At 45.7% G+C, this 21,711-nt stretch overlaps 1 protein-coding gene across 3 annotated transcripts in view; it reads left to right on the forward strand.

Moving 5' to 3' along the window:
• Positions 1 to 21,711, forward strand: part of TBC1D9 (TBC1 domain family member 9) — a 152,718-nt gene that overhangs the window by 49,448 nt on the left and 81,559 nt on the right. For all 3 annotated transcript variants that reach the window (XM_030191703.1, XM_030191701.1, XM_030191702.1), the window contains exons 6-8: positions 2,134 to 2,341; positions 11,706 to 11,906; positions 14,761 to 14,931. In XM_030191703.1, coding sequence (XP_030047563.1) covers positions 2,134 to 2,341; positions 11,706 to 11,906; positions 14,761 to 14,931 — 580 coding nt within the window. The remainder of the gene's footprint in view (positions 1 to 2,133; positions 2,342 to 11,705; positions 11,907 to 14,760; positions 14,932 to 21,711) is intronic.

The following is a 21,711-nucleotide window of genomic DNA, read 5'->3' on the forward strand; positions in this document are numbered from 1 at the left end:
AACATCAAACACCTGAGATCGCACCATTGGCCATCACAGACACCTACACTTGTGGATAGGCATACATTGCCTTCAGGGCAGAAAGGAAAATAGCCTTTCATCCCAAAATGGGATTGAGTTTTAAATAGAAAAAGCCACTGCACAAGATCAAATGCTTTTTCAGTATCACAAACCGATGGCCAAAACATCAATGTGTTAAGCAATATTTCCAGGCCCTCAAAATTCTCCACATATTATACACTTTGTGCCCGACCTCTGCTGTTAGATCTGAGGCATAGGCTGGCTCTCTAGTGTGCCTATCCGGTCTTTCTGCTGGGAAGAATTCATCTGTTTACTACTACTACTACTACTACTACTACTTAACATTTCTAGAGCGCTACTAGGGTTACGCAGCGCTGTACAATTTAACAAAGAGAGACAGTCCCTGCTCAAAGAGCTTACAATCTAATAGACAAGTGAACGGTCGGTCCGATAGGGGCAGTCAAATTGGGGCAGTCTGGATTCACTGAACGGTAAGGGTTAGGTGCCGAACGCAGCATTGAAGAGGTGGGCTTTAAGCAAAGACTTGAAGACGGGCAGGGAGGGGGCTTTAACATGTTTAACATGATGCTTGCTCTTTCAGGTGTTTTCCTTGTATCTTACAACCCGGGATGAGCAGCTCAGGGGCCATGGGGGCTTGAGGTTATTAAATCTCCAGTATTTGACAATGGCATGCCTTATGCGTCATATTAATGACTGGTTTGAGGGGGGGGGGGCTACAGCTTTCTTGGTGACTTCTTTGGAAACTTCTTTTGACCCTAATGAACATTTCAACTGGCAACTTCATACCATGCCTGGCCATAAGCCCCAGGCCCTACATGGCAATTTTATTCTGCTGTCGGCGCAAGCTCCCTGGAGGTGGCTCTGCCAGCGTCGGAGAAACGGCAGCATCACCTTATTTCTACAGAAATCCAGATTTCCCTGCGGGTTCCAATTTCAGGAACTTTTGCCCATTGACGATTTTGAAGGGTAGTCAGTATTTTATATCAACTTCTCACTGTGGATGGCGAGCTGAAGCCCTTTGCAACTTTACAGACTGAATACTCTTTACCTGCCTCTAATATGCGTTGCATACGCACAACTACATCATTACATGCGCAGCCTTGGCTGAGCCAGTCTGAACGAGGATGTCCGGGATCTGTTAAGTATGGCTCTTACTTTGGGCTCCCAGCTTTGTGCGCTTAGCCAGTTGTCAGTTTCTGCAGGAAACTGTGGAAGATTTGGACTATGCGCATTATGCCACGGTCGTCTGGATGTCAGAACTGGGAGTGGACATTTTTGCTGCTCAGGTGCAGGATTGTGTTCCTGGAGTACAGCACAGGTTTGCCAGTATGGTGCTATGGGAGTTACAATACAAATTTGTACTATGTATATTTCTCCCTCAGGCCTACAGAGGGTTTTGTTTTTTGTTTTTTTGGATCTTCTGCTACATGTCCTAAGTGCCAACATCCGGCTGTCAAGCTGAGCCATATGTTCTGGGACTGCCCTTGGATTCAGTTGTTTTGGGCGCAGGTATTGGCGTTCTGTCTCTTCTCAGTGGTTCAGACCAGTGGGGCTTTCTCCGCTAGTCTTTGATCAGTATGGACTCTCGTTATCGTTACCTGCCCCACTAGGACTGCGGGGTTTCCTTCGTCGCACGACGCGTGTGAAGAAGAAAGTGATCTTGATGTCTTGGAGGGACTCGTTGCCTCCTTTCTGCAACCTGGAGAAATGCAAGTGATGACTTTGCTCTCCCTGGAGCAGAGAGATGTTGGGAGATCTTTCCTCTGTGAGGGGCGTGGCCTTTCAGCGCATCTGGGAGCATTTCCGGGAAACTTTTTTTTTTCAGCTTGCAGCTCGCAGTAGAATTCTCAACTAAGGAATGCCACTGTTTAAGCTCTAGATACATTCCTGGATTGACGAAATGGGACGGGTGGGGGGTTTTCTACAGCGAGGCTTGGGGACTTCCCATGTATAGTTCTTTGATTTTGTATTCAGTATTTTAAGTTGTTTACATAGCAAAACTGGATGTGTTTTATACTGTTTGGGGGCTTATGTTATCAACAATGATGATTTAAAGATAAATCAGGTGTGTTTTTTTTTTTTCTTTTTCAGGGATCTTGACGCTAGAGCCAAGAGCGAAAGGTATCGTGCACTCTTCAGACTCCCCAAGGATGAGAAATTAGACGGGCACACGGACTGCACCCTGTGGACTCCCTTCAACAAAATGCAGATCGTAGGGCAAATGTTTGTATCCACAAACTACATCTGCTTCACCAGTAAAGAGAAGAACTTGTGTAGTCTTATAGTTCCACTGCGAGAGGTGAGAGAGAGAGAGAGAGAGAGAGAGTAGAAGGTGCTCTTAAGTTCTGCACCAGGGGGGAGGGGGTGGCAGCGGTGAGCAGGAGCTGGGATACTAACCAAATTTCTGATCTTAAGCTGATCTTAAGGCATTCAGAAGTGGGCTGGCTGTGTTCCTGTTTAGAAAACGTCTGTAGTGTGTTGAAGAGGGCAATGTATTGGTGATAATGAATATCTACCCTTTTGGTGCCTTTTGTTTTTTTCTAAATGGGTTCAGTAAATTTTATTGAAATCCTACTACTATTTGACATTTCTAAAGCGCTACTAGGGTTACGCAGCGCTGTACAATATAACATAGAAGGACAGTCCCTGCTCGAAGAGCTTACAATCTAATGGACAAATGTACAGACAGTCAAGTAGTGGCAGTCAAATTGGGGCAGTCTAAGGTTAGGTGCCGAAGGCGACATTGAAGAGGTGGGCTTTGAGCAAGGGTTTGAAGATGGGTAGGGAGGGGGCTTGGCGTAGGGCCACAGGAAGCTGATTCCACGCATAGGGTGAGGCGAGGCAGAATGGGCGGAGCCTGGAGTTGGCGGTGGTGGAGAAGGGTGCTGAGAGGAGGGATTTGTCCTGTGAGCGGAGGTTTCGGGAGATGAGGGTGGAGAGGTAATGAGGGGCTGCAGACTGAGTGCATTTGTAGGTGAGAAGGAGAAGCTTGAACTGAATGCGGTATCTGATCGGAAGCCAGTGAAGCGACCTGAGGAGGGGGGTAATATGAGTGTATCGGTTCAGGTGGAATATAAGACGAGCCGCAGAGTTCTGGATGGATTGAAGTGGGGATAGATGGCTAAGTGGGAGGCCAGTGAGGAGAAGGTTGCAGTAGTCAAGGCGAGAGGTAATGAGGGCGTGGATGAGAGTTCGGATGGTGTGTTCAGAGAGGAAAGGGCGAATTTTGCTGATGTTAAAGATGTTAACTCTGGAACAAGACTAAACACAGGCTGTCACTCTTAAGCAAAAGAGTCCGTTATCAAGCGTCCTTGTGTGCATCCTTATAAGAGGGTTAATGCCCAAATATGACGCATGTGCCTTCAGGGCTTTTTTAAATTTCTTCTGTTTTTCTAAGTGAGCAGGGCTCCCGAGCTCAGATAGAAAATGCTATTTTGCTGTCAAGTCTGTACTGTGTTGATGGCCAGCTTTGCTACACTTGTACATTCCTCTGAGCCATGCAGATCTGTAGTGGGGCGTATCCAGCATCCCACCATTTGGCTGCAACCTGATCTGCCTGTGGTCTCTTACATAGATCTCCGAAAGCACCTTGGCAACCAGCAGAATGACAGGCTGACCTTGCATAGTGATACTGTAGCCTTACAGTAGTGTTTGACAAGCCAGTCCTTGCTACCTACTCCTTCCCTCCTGAGCCAGTCCTAATTTTAGGTTAACCACAAGAAATATGTGCATGAGAAACATGCAGTGGAGGTAATATGTACAAGGTATATGCAAATCCTATTTAGCTTTGGTTAGCCGAAAAACCAGACTGGCTGTGGGGGTACTCTAGGACTGATTTCTTACTACATAGGGAGGAGCAACAGTCAGAGCCCAGTAAGTCAGTAACTAGAGACATAGCTTGAGACTTGTCATACTGTACATATTGCAATAAAAGGTTTAAAGGGGGAAAAAAAAAATCCTAGACAGCAATGCAGAATAACGGAGTAACAGATAAAAGCTCCCAAACCTATCCTAGGAAACCACCATTTAGTCAGGTTTTCAGGATATTCTCAAATATTGACACTCCCCCCCCTCCCCCAATTTCTCATATTGTGGATATTCTGAAGACCCAACTGGCTGGGGTGACCCCAGGATTAGTTTGGTAGCCACAGGATGAAAACCGAGGGAGCCAGAATACAAATCCCTCTGTTCCTTCTGTGCCATAAATGGTATTTAAGGGTAATAATATGGAGGAACGGAAACAAATCTTTCTGAACCTGGAGATGAAATAAGCTAAATCAACAAGGTAAATAGTAAATAACTTCAAACTTGGATGGTTTACACCCCAAGGTATTAAACTCAAAAATGAAATTGCTGATCTCTGTAACCTGTCATTAAAATGGTCCATGGAAGGTGGCCAACGTAATGCCAATTTTTAAAAGAGTTCCAGGATGATCTGGGAAGTTAAAGCACTAATGTCTGGCATTGGTGCCAGGCAAAATCATAAGAGCAAAATTACTGAATACAAGCATGGTTTAATGGGATATAGCATGGTTTCAGCCAATGGAAATCTTGCCACACCAGGTTACTACTACTTTTAAGGCATTAAATGTGGATAGTTGAAGTTTGTCTAGATTTTCAGAAAACTCTGAGAAATTCCTCACACTCGTGAGAAAGTGAAAAGCTGTGGAATAAGAGGCAACATTCTGTTGTGGTTTGGGAGCTGGTTAAAAGATAGAAAAGAGTGGGGTGAAATGACAAATTTCTTCAATGGTGGAAGGGGACTAATTCCACGAGGATCTGTACTGGGACTGGTGCTTTCTAACCCAGTAATAAATTATCTGGAAAGAGAAACAAGTGAGGTCACTAAATTTGCAGATGACAAGAACTATTCAAAGTTGTTAAATTGTAGGAGGGACTATATGAGACTACAATTAGGCATCCAGATGTCCACAATAGATTTCATCTGCCAAGTACAGTGTGATGCACATTGGGAAGAATAACCCAGAAGCTACGTGAAGCTAGGATCCACGTTAGGAGTTACCACCAAAGAAAAAGATCTAGGTATCTCTTGCTCATTGCGTGATGGAATCCAAGAAATCAAAGGTTAGGAATTAAAGGAACAGAGAATATGCCTCTGTATCCTCCATGGGGCAACGTCACCATGAGAATTATGTGCAATTTTGGTTGCAACAAGTTAAATATAGTGGAGTTAGAAAAGGTACAAAGAATGGCTAAAATGGTAGGTGCAGAACTACTCTCAGGGAAGGCTTGAGGTTGGGGCTCTTCAGCTTTGAGGAAAAATTAGCTGAGGGCAGATCTATAACATCCTGAGTGGAGTAGAACGAGTAAGTGCAAATTGTTTTTTTTTTTTTTTTTAAAAAGTAAACAGACATGCCATGGAGTTTTAGAATAGAAGAAAATTATTTTCATGCAACAAATAGTTTAGCTCTGGAACCCTTTACCAGAGGATGTGGTAAAAGCATTTAGCATAGCTGGTTTAAAGGTTTGGATAAATTCCTGGAGTAAGTCCATAAACTAAGACCACAACCAGGGAAAGCCACTAGGGTTGGTAGCATGGAATCTTGCTACTTTTTAGAATTCTGCTAGATACTTGTGACCTGGATTGGCCACAGTTGGTGGTGGGATGCTGGATTTAGAAGGACCTTTTTGGTCTGACCTAGTATGGCAATTCCTAGTGTTCTTTATTCCCAGTTTTTAACTGTTTGCTGTATTTGGATTTAAATCGCACTTCAGTAGAAGCTCAAGACGAGTTAAATTTGAGTATACTAGGTACTTCCCTGTCTTCGGAGGGTTTTATACTTGAGGCAATGGGAGTTTAAATGACTTGCCCAAGATCACAAGGAGCAGCAGCAGGATTTGAACCAGGCTTGCCTGGCTTTCGGCACACTGCTCAAAATTGCTAAGGTGGTACTCCACACCACTTCTTGAAATAGAGGAGTTGCCTAGTAGTTACACAACCGGGGAATTCTGGGTTCAAATCTCTGCTGCTGCTGCTTGTGATCTTGGACATGTGACTTAACCCTGCACTGTCTCAGGTACAAAAATTAGATTGTAAGCCGTCCAGAGACAGGGGAATATTTATTTCACCAGAATGTAACTCAGTTTGAGCATCTACTGGAGAAACAAAGATGTGAACAAAATCCCAATCTACTATAATAAAACACACCCTCAACGTTCTGAAGACACTGACGTCACTGCAGCTACTCAGATACTGGTTCGTAAGTTCATGGTGGTGAAGCCACAACACTCACCATGTCTCCATGCCCCGCCCTCGCATCACACGTGATGACGTCGAGGACGGAACAAATACAGAACAATGCAAATGAACGAACGGGGAGGAGTAGGGAAACACGCTCCGCGTGTTTCTCTACTCCTCCCCTTCCAACAAATCGCTGTAGACGGCCTCATAAAACGAGGACCCTTGCCCCGGCCCATTTCAAGGCCTCACCCTGCCCCTTTCGCGCCATTGCCCCGCCCCGGTCGCCCCCTCTTCCCCATCACCTTCCCTCCCCTTACGCGACTATCCCTGGTGGTCTAGAGGTACCTCTTCGCTCGGGCCAGGAAAGAGAGAGCCCCCGCTTTCCTGGCCGGAATGCTGCTGCTAGCTGCCCTGCCCCTTTCACACCCTCACCCGCCCCTTTCACGCTATCGCCCCACCCCTGTTTGCCCCCTCTTCCCTCCCATCACCTTCCCTCCCCCCTGTCACATCCCCTCCCCTTACGCGACTATCCCTGGTGGTCTAGAGGTACCTCTTCGCTCGGGCCAGGAAAGAAAGAGCCCCCGCTTTCCTGGCCGGAACGCTGCTGCTAGCTGCCCTGCTGCATCATGTGTAAGTCCGGCTCTCGGTGTTTCAGAATGGCCGCCGAGAGTTGAAGCAGCCTCATGAGACTTCAACTCTCGGCGGCCATTTTGAAACGCCGAGAGCCGGACTCGCACAGGATGCAGCAGGGCAGCTAGCAGCAGCGCTCCGACCAGGAAACAGGGGGCTCTTTCTTTCCTGCCCCAACCGAAGTTACCTCTAGATCACCAGGGATAGTCGCATAAGGGGAGGGGAAGGGAGTCCCGTGCCCACCTCCGACGACAGGAGGGCGTGGGACTCGGATGACAGAGAGGGAGACAGCAACGGAAGGAGTGGGGAACCCTTGCTAGCGCCAGTTTCATTTCAGGCAGAAATGGGCCTTTTTTTACTAGTAAGTAAAGAAAAGGTTCTTTATCAGTGGCTTAATTAAGACAGCTTAGGAGCAATTGGAAAAGATTTTCTGTTCAGTTTGCAGGTAAGTCTTTTTTTGTAAAGATCATCAAAACGGAGCCTAGTTCATGAAGACAAAAGCAGCTATAGGCCTTTTTTTTTTTTTCAAAATTGGAACTAAAAGGGGTTGAATGTCCATCTGGGGCAAATTTAGCGGGTGGTGGTTTCTCCTTTTATAGAGGGAGGCTCAAGCTGCCACTAGGTTCTGATGGAAACCTTTTTTTTTTTTTTTTTTTTTTTTTTTTTTTCAGTATAACTAACCGCATTAACTGAGAAATAACAAATTGCGCTACTGATGGAACCTTTGCTGGAAAAATGTGACACATTACTGGTCAGATACGTGTCCAGTTTGTCTTAATATTGCTGGGAATCCTGTACAAGTATGTGACTAAACAAACAAAAAAAAAACCCTAATTTTGGACTTGGTTTGTGATAGCCATTACCTTGGGGTAATTTTAAACAAGCCTTTTCCAAATTAAGGCTATTGCCTTATCTATTCATGGAAGATTTTGCCAAAATTCTGTGAACTTGTGTTGGCCAGTTTGGATTATTGTAATGGTTTGCCCAAGATTACTTTTGTAAGATATGCAGCCAGACCTGATAGCCAAGGTTTCATGTTGGAACCATATTGCACCTGTTTTGATAACCAGTGTGAAGTTATCAAAAGCACAGGTTAAATTTGTTGTATTTGTGTTTTACAGTTGGAACTACAAATTACCAAGCTGAGAATCTACTACTACTTATCATTTCTATAGCGCTACAAGGCATACGCAGCGCTGCACACCATACACAAAAAAGACAGTCCCTGCTCAAAGAGCTTACAATCTAGATAAGACATGAGACAGAACAATTAAGGCTAGGGGAATAAAGAGGTGAGGATAAAGGATAGGGCAATAAGTGAGGGTGCTGAGTAAGAGAGTCATGGTTAGGAGTTGAAAGCAGTAGCAAAGAGGTGGGCTTTAAACCTAGATTTGAAGACATGAGACTTGTTTAAATTTAATTTTTTTTCTTAAATTTTATTTATCATTTTACTTAATTAGTCACATTTATCACATAAATGTAAGGAAATACAGAAATATAAAAAGGAAAACATTTTCTCTCAACAATATATATTTACATAATTGTCCACAATTGGAAGATCCAAGATCAGGAAAACAATCTTAAAGAAAATAAGAAAAACTCAAAATGGTTAATCTTACACTTCACATTTTCTGAGGGAGGAAGGTTAATCGGTTATTGCAGCCGGTACAGTGGTAACTGAAGGAAGTTGCTGCAGAGGATTCTTCATCTGTTTCCACAAACTCTTATAATTTCTTAGGTTCAAACAAATAAGTAATAAGGAAATAAAACACTTACAAGGGAATCGCGCTAGGAAGGTCCCACCTAGGGCAATGATTCCTGGCTTAAAAGCCAAGACCTCACACCTCCCAGTCTGCGATTCCCTTGATGTGTCAGGAAATATATGCATCTTTGAACCCAAAAAACTATCAACCATGTATCGAAAATACAATTTCAAAACGTTGTTCCTATCTAATCAAAGACGAAAGTCACTAATAATATAACTATAACTTCTGAATTTTCCAAAATGTCAGTTAAACACATCTCTTTTCTCTGAAAGAAGATTTTAAGGAAATATAATTTTAGTCACCAAAAGGTGGCTATCAGAAGGTATTAGCAAAGTATCAGAGAAATATTTCTTCAAGAATTCAGTAGCTAATATATAGGATATTATAGGTAAATTTATCATTCTCAAGTTATTTTCCCTTAATTGGTTCTCCAGAAATTCCAGTTTTTACAAGAAAAATAACTATTCTTCATTACCAAATTATCTAATTTTCATAGAGAAGCCATTTCCGTAATAAAAGTCTCTTTTTATATCTTGGACTTCCACTTTAAGTATTAATATAAATTCTTTAACTCACATAGTGAAAAATTTTAAACATCTGAAGAAGACAGTTATTCACATTCTGCTGCAGTTCCTATAGTATGTCCTTTATGACATTATTGGCTTCACCAAGTCCAATTTCTTCACAGAAACCACTCCAGATATCTTCGGGGGGAAGAGCTCATACTCCAATCCCCCAGTTGGTTTATTATCCGGAGTCGATGCTGCACCAGGACCTCCTCGGGTTGCATGAAAATCCTAACCCACTTCGGGCGTTTCCATTATTGACCTCCATAGCGAAGCATTACTATTTCCGGGTCTTGGAGGGGTCGTGCCAACAGGGGGACTCAAAGTCACTCCCTCCACTGAGATTCGGCAATAAAGCCTTGCTGTTCCCCGAAGCAAGAACCGATATCCCCGACGTTATGACCCCGAATCTCTCCAAAACAGACTGAGAAGTGGTGGGAACCCCAGCCGTGTTCGAGGAGGACAGCACCACGGCTTTGCCTTTTCTCTTCCCCATTCTCTGGGGAGCGCGCCTTCTTCTTCCAGCATTCTGGTGTAAAATGGGAACTCAACTAGCGTACGTCCTCCCTCAACGCCATCTTGGATCCTCCAGGTTGGGACACTCTTTGGTTTCTCCTCAGAGGCCTGTCTGATATGGGTAACCCTACAGCATAGCCCTCTGAGTCATTGAAACATGGAAGCCCCTCCACCTAAATTTAATTTTAATTTTAAATGTTAAATGATGGAGGAAAAGACCTCAAAAGTCCTCACTTGGCATCAGATAACGTTTTTAAGTGCCGGCTCTTCAGACTCCAGTATGATCGGTCAAAAACCTCCATTTTCTTTATATCTTTTTAATGATTTCTTGTGAATCTTATGAATTTTTTAGTATATGCTTTCAAATATCTTCAGTCCTCATCAAAGGAAATACTCTGAATACTTAAAGGCACTTAGCTTAACATTCTACTCAGAAATAGTTTAAATATTTGAAGGCACTTAGCTTAACTTTCTGCTCAACGGGGCTCTCCGTTTCACTTATGCATCGGGGGGGGGGGGGAGCGCGGCACAGTACTCTTAACAAATTTGTGATAGTGTCTGGGGGTGGTTCAGTATTTGGCATTAGAGAATGACAGGGGACAGAGGTTGTCCCTGCCCCATCCCCATGGGCTGTGTCTTCATCTGCAGAAACCTTGAACACTTATGATTTTTATATTTAAATCTTTTTTTTATTAAAGTATAAAAGAACAATATGCTGTGCAACTGTTCATTTATAAATCACAAATAGAAAACAATAATAACGAGCAGCACCACTCTCTACCCTTCCAACCCCAACAATAGCTGACTTCTACTACCCTAAGGAGTCCTAATCCACCCTGTTAAAATGTCCAGCGGTACAAAATACAACCTGTTTTGTATGCACTAGTGGGGAAGAAATGTGTCCTATAAAGCACTATTATGATTTTTTAAATCTGTGGATGAATAACTCATCAGCAGTCTCAGGATTCGGTCTAGCTCTCCTGTCTTCCACAGTCCTTCCTGCAATAAAAGATGTCTTCTTGGAAGATGTGCTGGTAGCAGGAATGTCCAGGATCCCCCATGCAAATTTTGCCAGTTGTGGCCAGCATGTTTTCTTTTTTCCCAATCATTGTCTGCCTCACTCAGACATAAATAATGGTCCAGCACAGTGCCGTAGCAAGGCCGGCTGACACCCGGGGCGGGTCGCCGCTGCGCACCGCCCCCCGGGTGCAGCACGGCACGCACCCCCCTCTGCGGCGCATTCTTACTTGCGGGGGACGGGCGGGAGGGTTGATCCGCCCCAAGTGCACGTCGCTCGGAGCTGCATCGTCTACGCTGGTTCTCTGCTCTTTCTGCCCCGGAACAGGAAGTAACCTGTTCCAGGGCAGAGAGAGCGGGGCCGACACTCCTCCAGCGCGTGCACCCGGGGCGGACTGCCACTCCCCCCTTCCTACGCCACTGGTCCAGCATTAACAGGCTTCAAAATAGAAAATGACACGGGACAAAGTTTTGTTCCCAACCCCGCCTAGTCCCCATGAGCTCTGTCCCCATACCTGCAGTTACCCCGTGTCATTCTCTATTTGGAATCTGAGATCCTCAGAATAACATCTTAATGTGTGGAAGAGAAAGCTGAATGGAGGTTAGAGGTAACAGATACATTTCTAAGGGAATTAGCTGCTGCAACTTTTTAAAGATAAGTACAATTTTGTGGCAGTATAAAAATGTTTATTAATGGGACTGATGAGTTTGTTATCATTGAGAAAACAAATAAGATAAAGGATTTCTTACTGCAGTTTAGAAAACTTTAAAATTGATTTCACCAAACCAGTGAGGGTTGTGGTGAATCATGAGCCTGTGTAACTCATGTGAAACAAGTCAGTGAGGTTTGGTTAGGAGTGACTGCATAACTCGTATATCTTGGTGCTGGGTTTTGACATTTTCAGTGTTCTTTGGCCTGTGGCATTTTTACTGAAAAATAATCATTGGTCTTTCCGTTATTTCTAGGTGACCATAGTAGAAAAGGCCGACAGTTCCAGTGTGTTACCCAGTCCACTGTCCATCAGCACTAAAAACAGAATGACATTTCTCTTTGCCAATCTGAAGGACCGCGACTTCTTAGTACAGAGAATCTCTGACTTCTTACAACAAACAACGTCAAAAATGTATTGTGACCGAGAAGCAGCTGAGAGCAGTCCAGATGATGAGGTACGATTGGAGGAAAGTTAACGGCTTAGAGGAACTTGCAGCCAGATGCACTAAACCTAACGAGCCAGCAACGTGGTTTTTAAACCAGTTCTAGCCAGTCTAGCGAGCAAATAGTAAAACGAGACATGCACAAAAGGGTTTTCCAAGCCATTTTCCTGTCAAGGTAGCAGCTAACGAAAACGGAATGCAAATCATCTAAAAGGTTATTATAATCTAATTAGTATTATAATGTGCATGCAAGGCAGATGCACAGCTGTTTTCCGACCTCATGCACAAAAGCAGTCCCTACCTTTACCGTGGAAAACCTAATGGGAGGTCTGTACCTCTCGTTAATGCCTGGCTGGGGCTGCTGTGAGCTGTTGTGGATGCAAGAAGCACTTCTGTGGCAATTTATTGGAGGCTGCAGACAGCTATTATACACGCAGCTTGTCTGCGTGTATGAAGCCGTCTTTGGCATTGTGCAGCAGATGGAGAGACAGCGGGACCCTGGAAAGAGAGAACTGCAAAGATCGAGGGAGACAAGCAGGTCTGTCAGCCAATCACAGCGCGTTTAGTTAACAGCAGTGACAGCTAAATGTGCGGTGATTGGCAGGCATTTCTTTTTAGTGTTATGCTGCTTGCATTTAAAAAAAAAAAAAGTGCCTGCCAGTCACAGCACGTTTAGCTGTCACTGGTGTCAGCTAAATGCGCTGTGATTGCCCGAGAGAGAGAACTAGGTCTCCATCGGTTCGTTTAGTTCTCTCTCTTTCCAGGGTCCCACTCTTGCCCTCTGCTGCACAATGCCAAAGACGGCAATTTATTGGAAGTTGTCAACGGCTATTATACATGCAGCTTGTCTGCATGTATGAAGCTGTCTTTGGCACGCGCAGAGCAGCCACGCATAACGCATGGCTGCTCTGCACATGCTCAGCTGGCTGATTGGCTTCCCCTCCCTAGGAAGGAAATCGTGTGCAAATGAGCTATCAGCGAGCAGCTCATTTGCATATGATTTCCTTCATGCATGCCCGTTTTTTCCGAATCGCTAAGGGATTGGTAAGGGAAGGGCTTTTTCCGTGGAGTTAGTGCATCTGGCTCTTGGTTCTAAGTCCCCTTTCCCTTCTGTTGAGTAGGGAGATTGTTGATGGCAGGGGTTCATTTCTGTCAAGGTGATTTGGAGCTTGTTCCAAAGAATGCATTTATTTGGACATCTACAGTCGGGGCCAGTCTTAGGCAGGGGCGACAGGAGCACCTCCAGGGGCCCCGTTGCACTTCTTCCTGCTCCCCACCATTCGGTCCTCACCTGCCTGCCGTAAGCTTTCAGACAGCCCTCCTTCCAGCCGCCCTGCGTTTAAAAAGTCGCAGCGGTGGCAGTAAAAGTAGCAGGCTCGCCTCTAGCCTTCCCTTCTGTCTGTGTCCCGTCCTCACAGAAACAGGAAATTGCATCAGAGAAAGGCGGGACACAGAAGGGAAGGCTAGAGGTGAACCTGCTACTTTCACTGCTGCCACAGTGACTTTTTAAACACAGGGCAGCTGGAAGGAAAGGAGGGCTGTCTGAAAGCTGAAGGCAGGCAGTTGGGGCTGGGGTTGGAAACTTGGGGGCTGGGGTGAGTCACTGGACATGGAAGGGAGGGTAGAGGAGAATCGCTGGACGTGGAGGGGAGGGCAGGGGACAGAAGCGCTGGATGGGAGGGGAGGACGGGGCAGAGGAGAATTGCTGGGTATGGGGAGGGGAGGGCAGAGGGGAATCGCTGGTCATGGAGGGGAGGGCAGGAGAAATGCTGGACATGGATGGGAGGGAAGGGCAGGGAAGAGAGGAGAACTGTTGGAGGGAAGGAAAGAACAGGGGAAGGAGATGCATACGAATGGAGGGGAAAGGAGAGAGGAGAAATGCTGGACATGGATGGGAGGGAAGGGCAGGGAAGAGAGGAGAACTGTTGGAGGGAAGGAAAGAACAGGGGAAGGAGATGCATACGAATGGAGGGGAAAGGAGAGAGGAGAAATGCTGGACATGGATGGAGGGGAAGGAAGACAGACGAAGGAGATGCACATGGATGGAGGGGAGGGAAGACAGGAGGGAGATGCACATGGATTTAGGGGAGAGGAGAAATGCTGGACATGGATGGAGGGGAGGGAAGAGAAGAGAGAGTATGTGAGATTAAATGAGATGAGCATGGATGAAGGGGAGGGGAGAAATGCTGGGCATGGAGGAGAGGGAAGAGAGGAAGGAGATGCATATGAGGGAAGAAAGAGGAAGGAGGTGCATGCTGATGGAGATGAGGGTGTAGAACAAGTAGAAGTAAATTGATTTTTTTTTTTTTTTACTTGTTCCAAAAGTACAAAGACTAGGGGGCACTCAAAGTTACTTGGAAATATCTCTAAAACAAATAAGAGGAAATATTTTTTCACTCAACGAATAGTTAAGCTCTGGAACTCCTTGCCGGAGGATGTAGTAACAGTGGTTAGTGTATCTGGGATTAAAAAAGATTTTGGCAAATTCCTGGAGGAAAAGTCCATAGTCTGCTATTGAGACAGACATGGGAGCAACTGTTTGCCCTGGGATCTGTAGTATGGAGTGTTGCCTCAATTTGGGTTTCTGCCAGATACTTGTGACCTGGCTTGGCCACTCTTTGGAAAAGAGGATTCTGGGCTAGGTGGACCACTGTTCTGACCCAGTATGGCTACTATTATTTTGTGTAGAAATTTGAATGTATGATCTAATGACATTTGACAACAGGACTTACACTGCCTGGTAACCACTTGAAAGATGGCTTTTATATGTGTGTTCCCTTTATTTTGTTCTAATCTCCTTTTTCTAACACTTCTGCATGCAAGAAATCAAAGGAGCTTGAACAATTTGCAAATGCTTTCTTTTTAGGCGTACTCCAGAGCAAGCAGCTTGGTTTCATCTAATCTTCACCGGCAGCTCAGTTCAGAAGCAGATAGTGAGCGGCAGTTCAACTTGAACAGTGGCAGTGCACCCACAGCTACACAGACCTTGATGACCATGTACCGCAAGAGATCTCCAGAGGATTTCAACCCCAAACTGGTAGCTGCTGCTGTTGGGCGTTTTTAGTTAAACACTTGCAGTATAGTTTTCATCTTATTTAGTAGCTGAGTAGTATCATGGCTTACCAACAGAATCCCTGTCATTGTGATAAACACCAGTCAATACCAGCATATAAACGAGCGGGTAAATATTTCAATATCTGAAAGGAATTATTTAGGGGATATATTCCATAGCGCCCTACAGATCAATCCAGAGATGAATGATTTATGTACCTCTACCAGCAGGTGGAGATAGAGAATACCAGAGCTCCGCCATAAGGGATACTGTGCAGCAGCCTCTCTTTTAGTATTCTCTCTATCTCAGCAGGTGGATGGACATCTCCTGTGCGGCTCTGGTTTGGTGCTTGCTCCTAGCCTGTTCCCTCAGGCTTAGTCGAGCTGGGGGCATTGATGTAGATATGCCAGACTCTTGGGGTATACCTGGTTGGTGCCTGGTCCCCCCCCCCCCCACCCCACACACACATTGTCCACCTCCAGGGTTGGGACCTGTGCTGTTCGTCTGCCGCAAGGTTCCTGAACTCCTACCTATTAAAAAAAAAAAAGCCTTCCTTCCTTAGCGTCCCTCTGGACCGGCCCAGAATGTGACTGATGGGTTGTGCACACCTTCCAGCTGGTGGAGACTGAGAACTGTGACTCTAGAGAGAGAGCCAGTACGAGCCCTTGCCAGCTAGAGAAAGATCCAGTATTATCAAGCAGAAGGAAAAGGAGTAGAACCTCGGCTCCAGACAACAAAACACTCCAAGCGATGCCGGTCCTCCAATCCTGAAGAAGGCCGAGCACAGACAACACCACCGACTGAGCAGTGGAATTGAGACGAGCTTGGGAAGAAATGAGGGAAAGGGGAGTAAGTCCACTCGTTCTGAACAAGTCCATACAGAAACTCGCAAGAAAAGAGCCTGCAGGTACGAAACTCGCCAAGCTGAAGCAATAGCCACCAAAATACTGACTCAAGTGCCAAGTGTTATAAAGTACTGGGAGTCAAAGGCTCAAACGGAGGCCTGGTTAGAACCGAGAGTACCAAATTAAGATCCCAATGAGGAAAACCACTGACCGGGAAGGACGACTCAAAAAGTTCGTTCTGTAGAAAAAAAATCCCCGGCTACAACCGGATGGTTGATCAAGGCCTTACATAGAACTAGACTACGGAAAACAGGGCATGGTGCCAAGTTGTACCAAGAGAGGCCCAAGCCAGACCTTTGTCAAGACCTCACAAGAAATCCAACGACTAAAGGAAAGCAAATTAGCAGGTAATGCCTAATTTCTCGTTTGCTGGTATCAGAGTGCTTGGATCACTATTACAATGACCTCTGGCTCCACTTTCATCATTCCAGCTCTGGGCCCTTCTCGCAGTGTTCGGCAGTTGACTTGGCAGAGTCTGTTCTTTTAGCGGGCTGCGCTCCTAGCCACCATCTTGGAGCAATACGTGTAACAGACCACACACGCTGTCGGCTCAGTTTTCCTGCACTCTTGATTCCCTTATGCATATTTCCTTCGCTGATGCGCTGGGAGAATATGTAGGCTCCCCTTTTACGCTTTGGCGCTCTTTGTAAATCCCTGCATGGCTGATGTTTATGGATCAGATGCGGTCCGCGTTTCTTTGCTTCTTTGGCGAGCGTTCTACCCTTGGGAATTCCAGCCTGGCCAGATTCTTGGCAGTGTCTGAATTCGGTGGTCTCATTTTTTTGGAGGTTAAAAAGAAAAAAGTAAACAGCACCAACTTATATGGAGCTTCATCTTATTCATTGTTACTTGTGCAGATCAGGCGACTTGTACATTTCCAGCAATTTCCTTGGCTGATGGGTGTTGAGGAGGATTTTCTTGCTGAATTGTTTTCACTTTTCTGTGTTCAAAGAGGCAGTGTGGTCTACTTTGAGTTGAAGGTTACTTTGTCGGTAGATGCTGGTCCCCTGGGGCTACTTAGGCCTCCGTTAGTTTGGAGCCATTTGCGGAGTCTGCCTGTTCCTGGTTGTCAACAGGGGAGACGGGCTTCTCCTTGGGCCTCCCGGGACAGAAGGGTAGGGCCCTTTTTTTTTTTTTTTTTTTTTTGGTCCTTGTCACTCTGCCTTATTTCAGGGGAATATTTTTTTTTCCATTTATTCCTCATGAAAAGAGATCGGGACCATGCTAGTGAGAGATGTTTTCAGTTGTAGGAAGCTGCAATTTGGTACTGCAGCTTCCGTGTGTTTCACATTGGCTCTGGGGCATGTCTCCCTTAGCTGGGCATTGACAAGCTGATCTCCTTTGTTATGGGGGGGGGGGGGTTTCGCTAAGCTGAGGGGACACTGGTTACCCAGAGCGCATAACCCAGGATTTCTTAGCAGGTTTCAAACTCTTGGGCTGCATAGCGGGGTGGGTTTGTTTTTTTTTTATTTTTTTTTTTTTTTCTCCCTTGGCAATGTTCCTTTGTAGGGGCAGCTATAATCTCAGTGGTATATGTGGCACAGCTGATTTCGGACTGTGTGGTTCGGACTCTTCAATTTGTTTGGGTTGCATGATTTTAATTTTTGACAACCTCTTCTTATGCTATACTCGGTGATGTTCTTTGGTGATTTCCAGCAAGCTCCCTACATCCTCCATGGTGCCTTGGCAACTCTCTCTTTGGTTTACTGGATGGCAGTATCTTCGTAGGTAGCAGTGCCTTCTGAACTGTGAGTGCCAGCTTCTTGCAGAATCTGGTCTAATGATACACTTTATCCTATGTTCTGGTAGCACCTGTAGTGATTTTTGTGACATTCCCATTGATCCTTTTGCCAGCATCTGGTGTGTTGGCAGCACCTTCTGAACGGTGAGTGCCACCTTGAATGATTGGTCTGGCGGTACAGTTGCCACCATGATGGCATTTCCGCTTTCATGTTATATTCTACTATCCCTGTGGCAGCTGTTGCAGCTTCCAGTGGGCTGTTGCTGAGCAGCTTCTGGGGGCACACTACTGGACTGCATTGTGACAAATTATACTCTGCGTTGGGGCATCCTAGTAGCTGCCTGATCGCAGCATCATAACATGTGGCTTGGTAGCAGCAGTCCTTTCGGGTGCAATTGCCAACATTCTTATTCTTTGCTTCTCAGCAGTATTCTGGTAGGCTTGGTTGGTGGACATTGCTCCATTTTGAATGTTGAGCCTAGCTCTGTCTTTGGATATTGAGCCTTGTCCAGTCTTTGGATTTAGGTCAGTGCTCCATTGATGGACTTTGTCTAGCTCCGTTTTGGGATGTCAACCATTATCCAGTCTTTGGGGGGGGGGTTTTGTTCTCCATCTCTGGATGTTGAGCCTTGGACTGTCTTACGACAGCGAGCCTTGTCCAGTCTTTGGATGTTGGTCTATGCTCCGTCTCTGGGCAAGGCTCAACATCCCATCTTTGGATTTAGGTCAGTACTCTGTCTCTGGACGGCATTGGTCCTGCCTTGCCACCTCTTGGTACATCTAGCCATCCTGGCCTGCCAGGCCTTGCACCATTTTTGGACAGCGGGCCTTCTGCAGGTTGTGCCCTGATCTTGAGGTAGTTAATGGCTCTGCCTCTGGGTGTCAAGACGAATGCCTTCTCCGGAGGTAGTCTTGCCCTGTTTCTGAAGGACAGGTTTAGCTGTGTCTCTACATGTCAAGTCCTCCTTTGTCTTTGCTGGACAGTGGTCAGGCTAGACCATTTCCAGTTAGTGTCCTGAGTACATCTTTGCCTACCAATCGGTGCTTCGCTTTGGACTCAAGGTCTGTCTTTGGAAGTCAAGTCTCCTTTCATTCTTGGATGTTGTCTCTGGATTATTTATTTATTCATTATATTTGTATCCCGCACTTCCCACTAAAAGCAGGCTCAATGCGGCTTACATAGTAATAGGCAACACAAAATTTTGTTATGTAATGTAGGAAATTAAGTATAACATAATAGAAGGATGGATGGGTAGTAATAGGTTGGGTAGGTAGGTAGAGACAGGTGATAGAGAAGGGTAAGGTGGGAGATTGACCCAGAATCTGTCGTTTTCTCTTCAGTATATGTAAGGTAGATGGGTTCATGAGATTGATCTGGGTCTTTTGGGTAGGCTTGTTTGAATAGATGGGTTTTTAGTGCTTTTCTGAATGGTAGGTGGTCATGGATTGCTCGGATAGGTCTAGGGAGAGCGTTCCATAGACGGCTGCCCAGGAAGGAGGTATTGGATCCATAATAATTTTTGTACTTGAGACCCTTACAGCTGGGGTAGTGCAGGTTGAGGTACTTTCTTGAGGATACAGACATGTTTCTTGCTGGAAGGTCGACCAGATTTATCATATAGTTCGGAGATTCTCCGTGTATTATCTTGTGGATTAAAGTCTGGGCTTTGAAATTGATGCCTTGTCTTACTCCGCTTTTAGAATTTGAGTATTGTTCAGTTGTTCCTGGTGGTACCGGGCATATGTTGGCAGGTTATGCCTTATTCTATTTCCTGAGAGTTGAGCTTTGCTCCGTCTCTAGCTCTTGGTCCTTCCCAGTCTCTGGTGGTCATGGCTTGTTCTGTCTCCGGCCTTTGTGCCGGGCTCCGTTGCTGTTGTCCATGCCTGGCTTCATCTCCGGAGTCAAGTCAGACTCCCTGTCATGTCTGGATCCGTTTGGGCTCTTGAGCCAGGGTCACTTCTCGGACTTTAGTCCGTCTCTGGTGAGCGAGCCTTCCCTGCTCGCTGGAAGGCATACTGGGAGCCATCTCTGCCTATTCATCTGGCTTTGGATATTGGGTCTTAGCCTCGAAGTATGAGTTGTCCTGATTTTGAGCCTTTCTCCGTCTGGGTGGGCTGGGTTTTCCTCCCTGGCTGTCAATCCTTGGGCCATTTCTGGTTGTCCTACTCAGCTATGGCTGCTGTGCCTTGCTAGCTTGGTTGGTGTGACATTGTTTCTCTGCTGATTTGAGGCTGGCCCCATCTCTGGCTTTCGGGCCTCGTCGGCCTTTATGCTGTTGCTGGCTGTCGTACTTTACTCCTTTGTGGGCTTGCGCGGTTTTTCTGCCGCTGAAGCTGGACTACTTCTGCAGTTTCAGGTTCCAGTGTGGTTCTGTCTTGGGAAGTCGGGCTAGACTTAGGCTCTGGGTGTCGGCCTTTCTAGTTAGGTCATGGGAAGGTTTTGCACCTTCTGTTAGTGGAGTCTTCTTCCTTACGGTGGTTGGGCCTAGGTTCCTTTTTCTCGACTGTAGTCAGAGCCACTGCTCTTGGCTCTGGAGGGAATTTTCTTATGCTGTCTTGGGCTGACGAGTTCTCTTGGAGGCATATTTTCAAAGCACTTAGCCTTCCAAAGTTCCATAGGTTTCTATGGAACTTTGGAAGGCTAAGTGCTTTGAAAATATGCCTCTTGAGATATCACCACTCTTGTTCCCATGTCGGGGGTTTGATGCTGGCACTGCCTGTTAGGACTTGTTTTGGCTCTGCGGTCCAACCCTACTTGGGGACTGCTTTGCTGCATCCCACTCATCTCTGGATTGATCTGTGGGACGCAATGGAAGGTAAAATTAGTCCTTACCTGAGATTTCTTTTCATTTAGTCACAACAGATCAGTCCACAGGCCCGCCCTTTGTTGTTCTTAGTTACGAGTGTGTGGTGTATTTGTCTTTTCAGATTTGGATTCTATTTATCACAGATGTTTCATGTCCTTCTGGACGACTCTTCCATGCCAGGATGTCACAGGGGTAAGGTCGCAGTCACTTGGCCACAGGGCTGCTGGTCGTGGCAGAGGCAGAAATTTGATGCATGGTAACCTGATTTCATTTCTTCTTTGGTATCGATCGTACTGAAAGAGATGCTGCTGCACAATATCCCTTATGGCAGAGCTCTGGTGTTCTCTCTCTCACCTGCTGGTACAGAGACATAACCCACTCATCTCTGGATTGATCTGTTGGGGACTAATGGAAAGAAAATTATCAGGGAAGGACTAATTTTACCATCTCTATAGTTCCCCAGAATAATTTAGATTGTAAGCATGGTCAATACTGATATTTATAGTGCACTCATTCATGTTGCTCATAGGACTAACACCGACCACAAGGGTCTGTCTTTGTCCTGTTTTTATTTTTTATTTTTTTTAATCATCCGAGAGGTGAAATAGTGGACGTTCCTGTGACTTGAATAACAGATGTTTTCTCAACTCATTTTATATTCTGGAAGGACTTTGCCCAGCCCCAATAGAATTTAACGGGTCTGTCGTCATTTCCAGATTTACTCTGGCATCTTTTTACTCTTTTTAGAATGGAAAGAATCGAGGTATGGTTATTCCCTAATTGTGCTATAATCCCGGCTGACAATTGGGCTCATTTTCGAAAGAGGACGCCCATCTTTCGACATAAATCGGAAGATGGACGTCCTTCTCCCAGGGTCATCCAAATCGGTATAATCGAAAGCCGATTTTGGACGTTCCCAACTGCACTCCATTGCAGGGACGGCCAAAGTTCAAGGGGGCATGTCGCAGCGAAGGTAGGACGTGGGCGTGCCTAACACTTGGACGTCCTTGACCCATAATCGAAAAAAAGGACGCCCCTGACGAACACTTGGATGTTTTCACCTGGACCTGTTTTTCTTACAACTAAGGCACAAAAAGGTGCCCGAACTAACCAGATGACCACAGGAGAGAATCAGGGAGGACCTCCCGTTACTCCCCCAGTGGTCACTAACCCCCTCCCACCCTTAAACATCTTTAAAAATATTTTGTGCCAGCCTCAGATGTCATACTCTGGTCCATGACAGCAGTATGCAGGTTCCTAGAGCAGTTTTAGTGGGTGAGTGCACTTCAGACAGGCGGAGCCAGGCCCATCC

The sequence above is a fragment of the Microcaecilia unicolor genome, chromosome 2, assembly GCF_901765095.1.
Source record: "Microcaecilia unicolor chromosome 2, aMicUni1.1, whole genome shotgun sequence".
NCBI classification, from domain to species: Eukaryota; Metazoa; Chordata; class Amphibia; order Gymnophiona; family Siphonopidae; genus Microcaecilia; species Microcaecilia unicolor.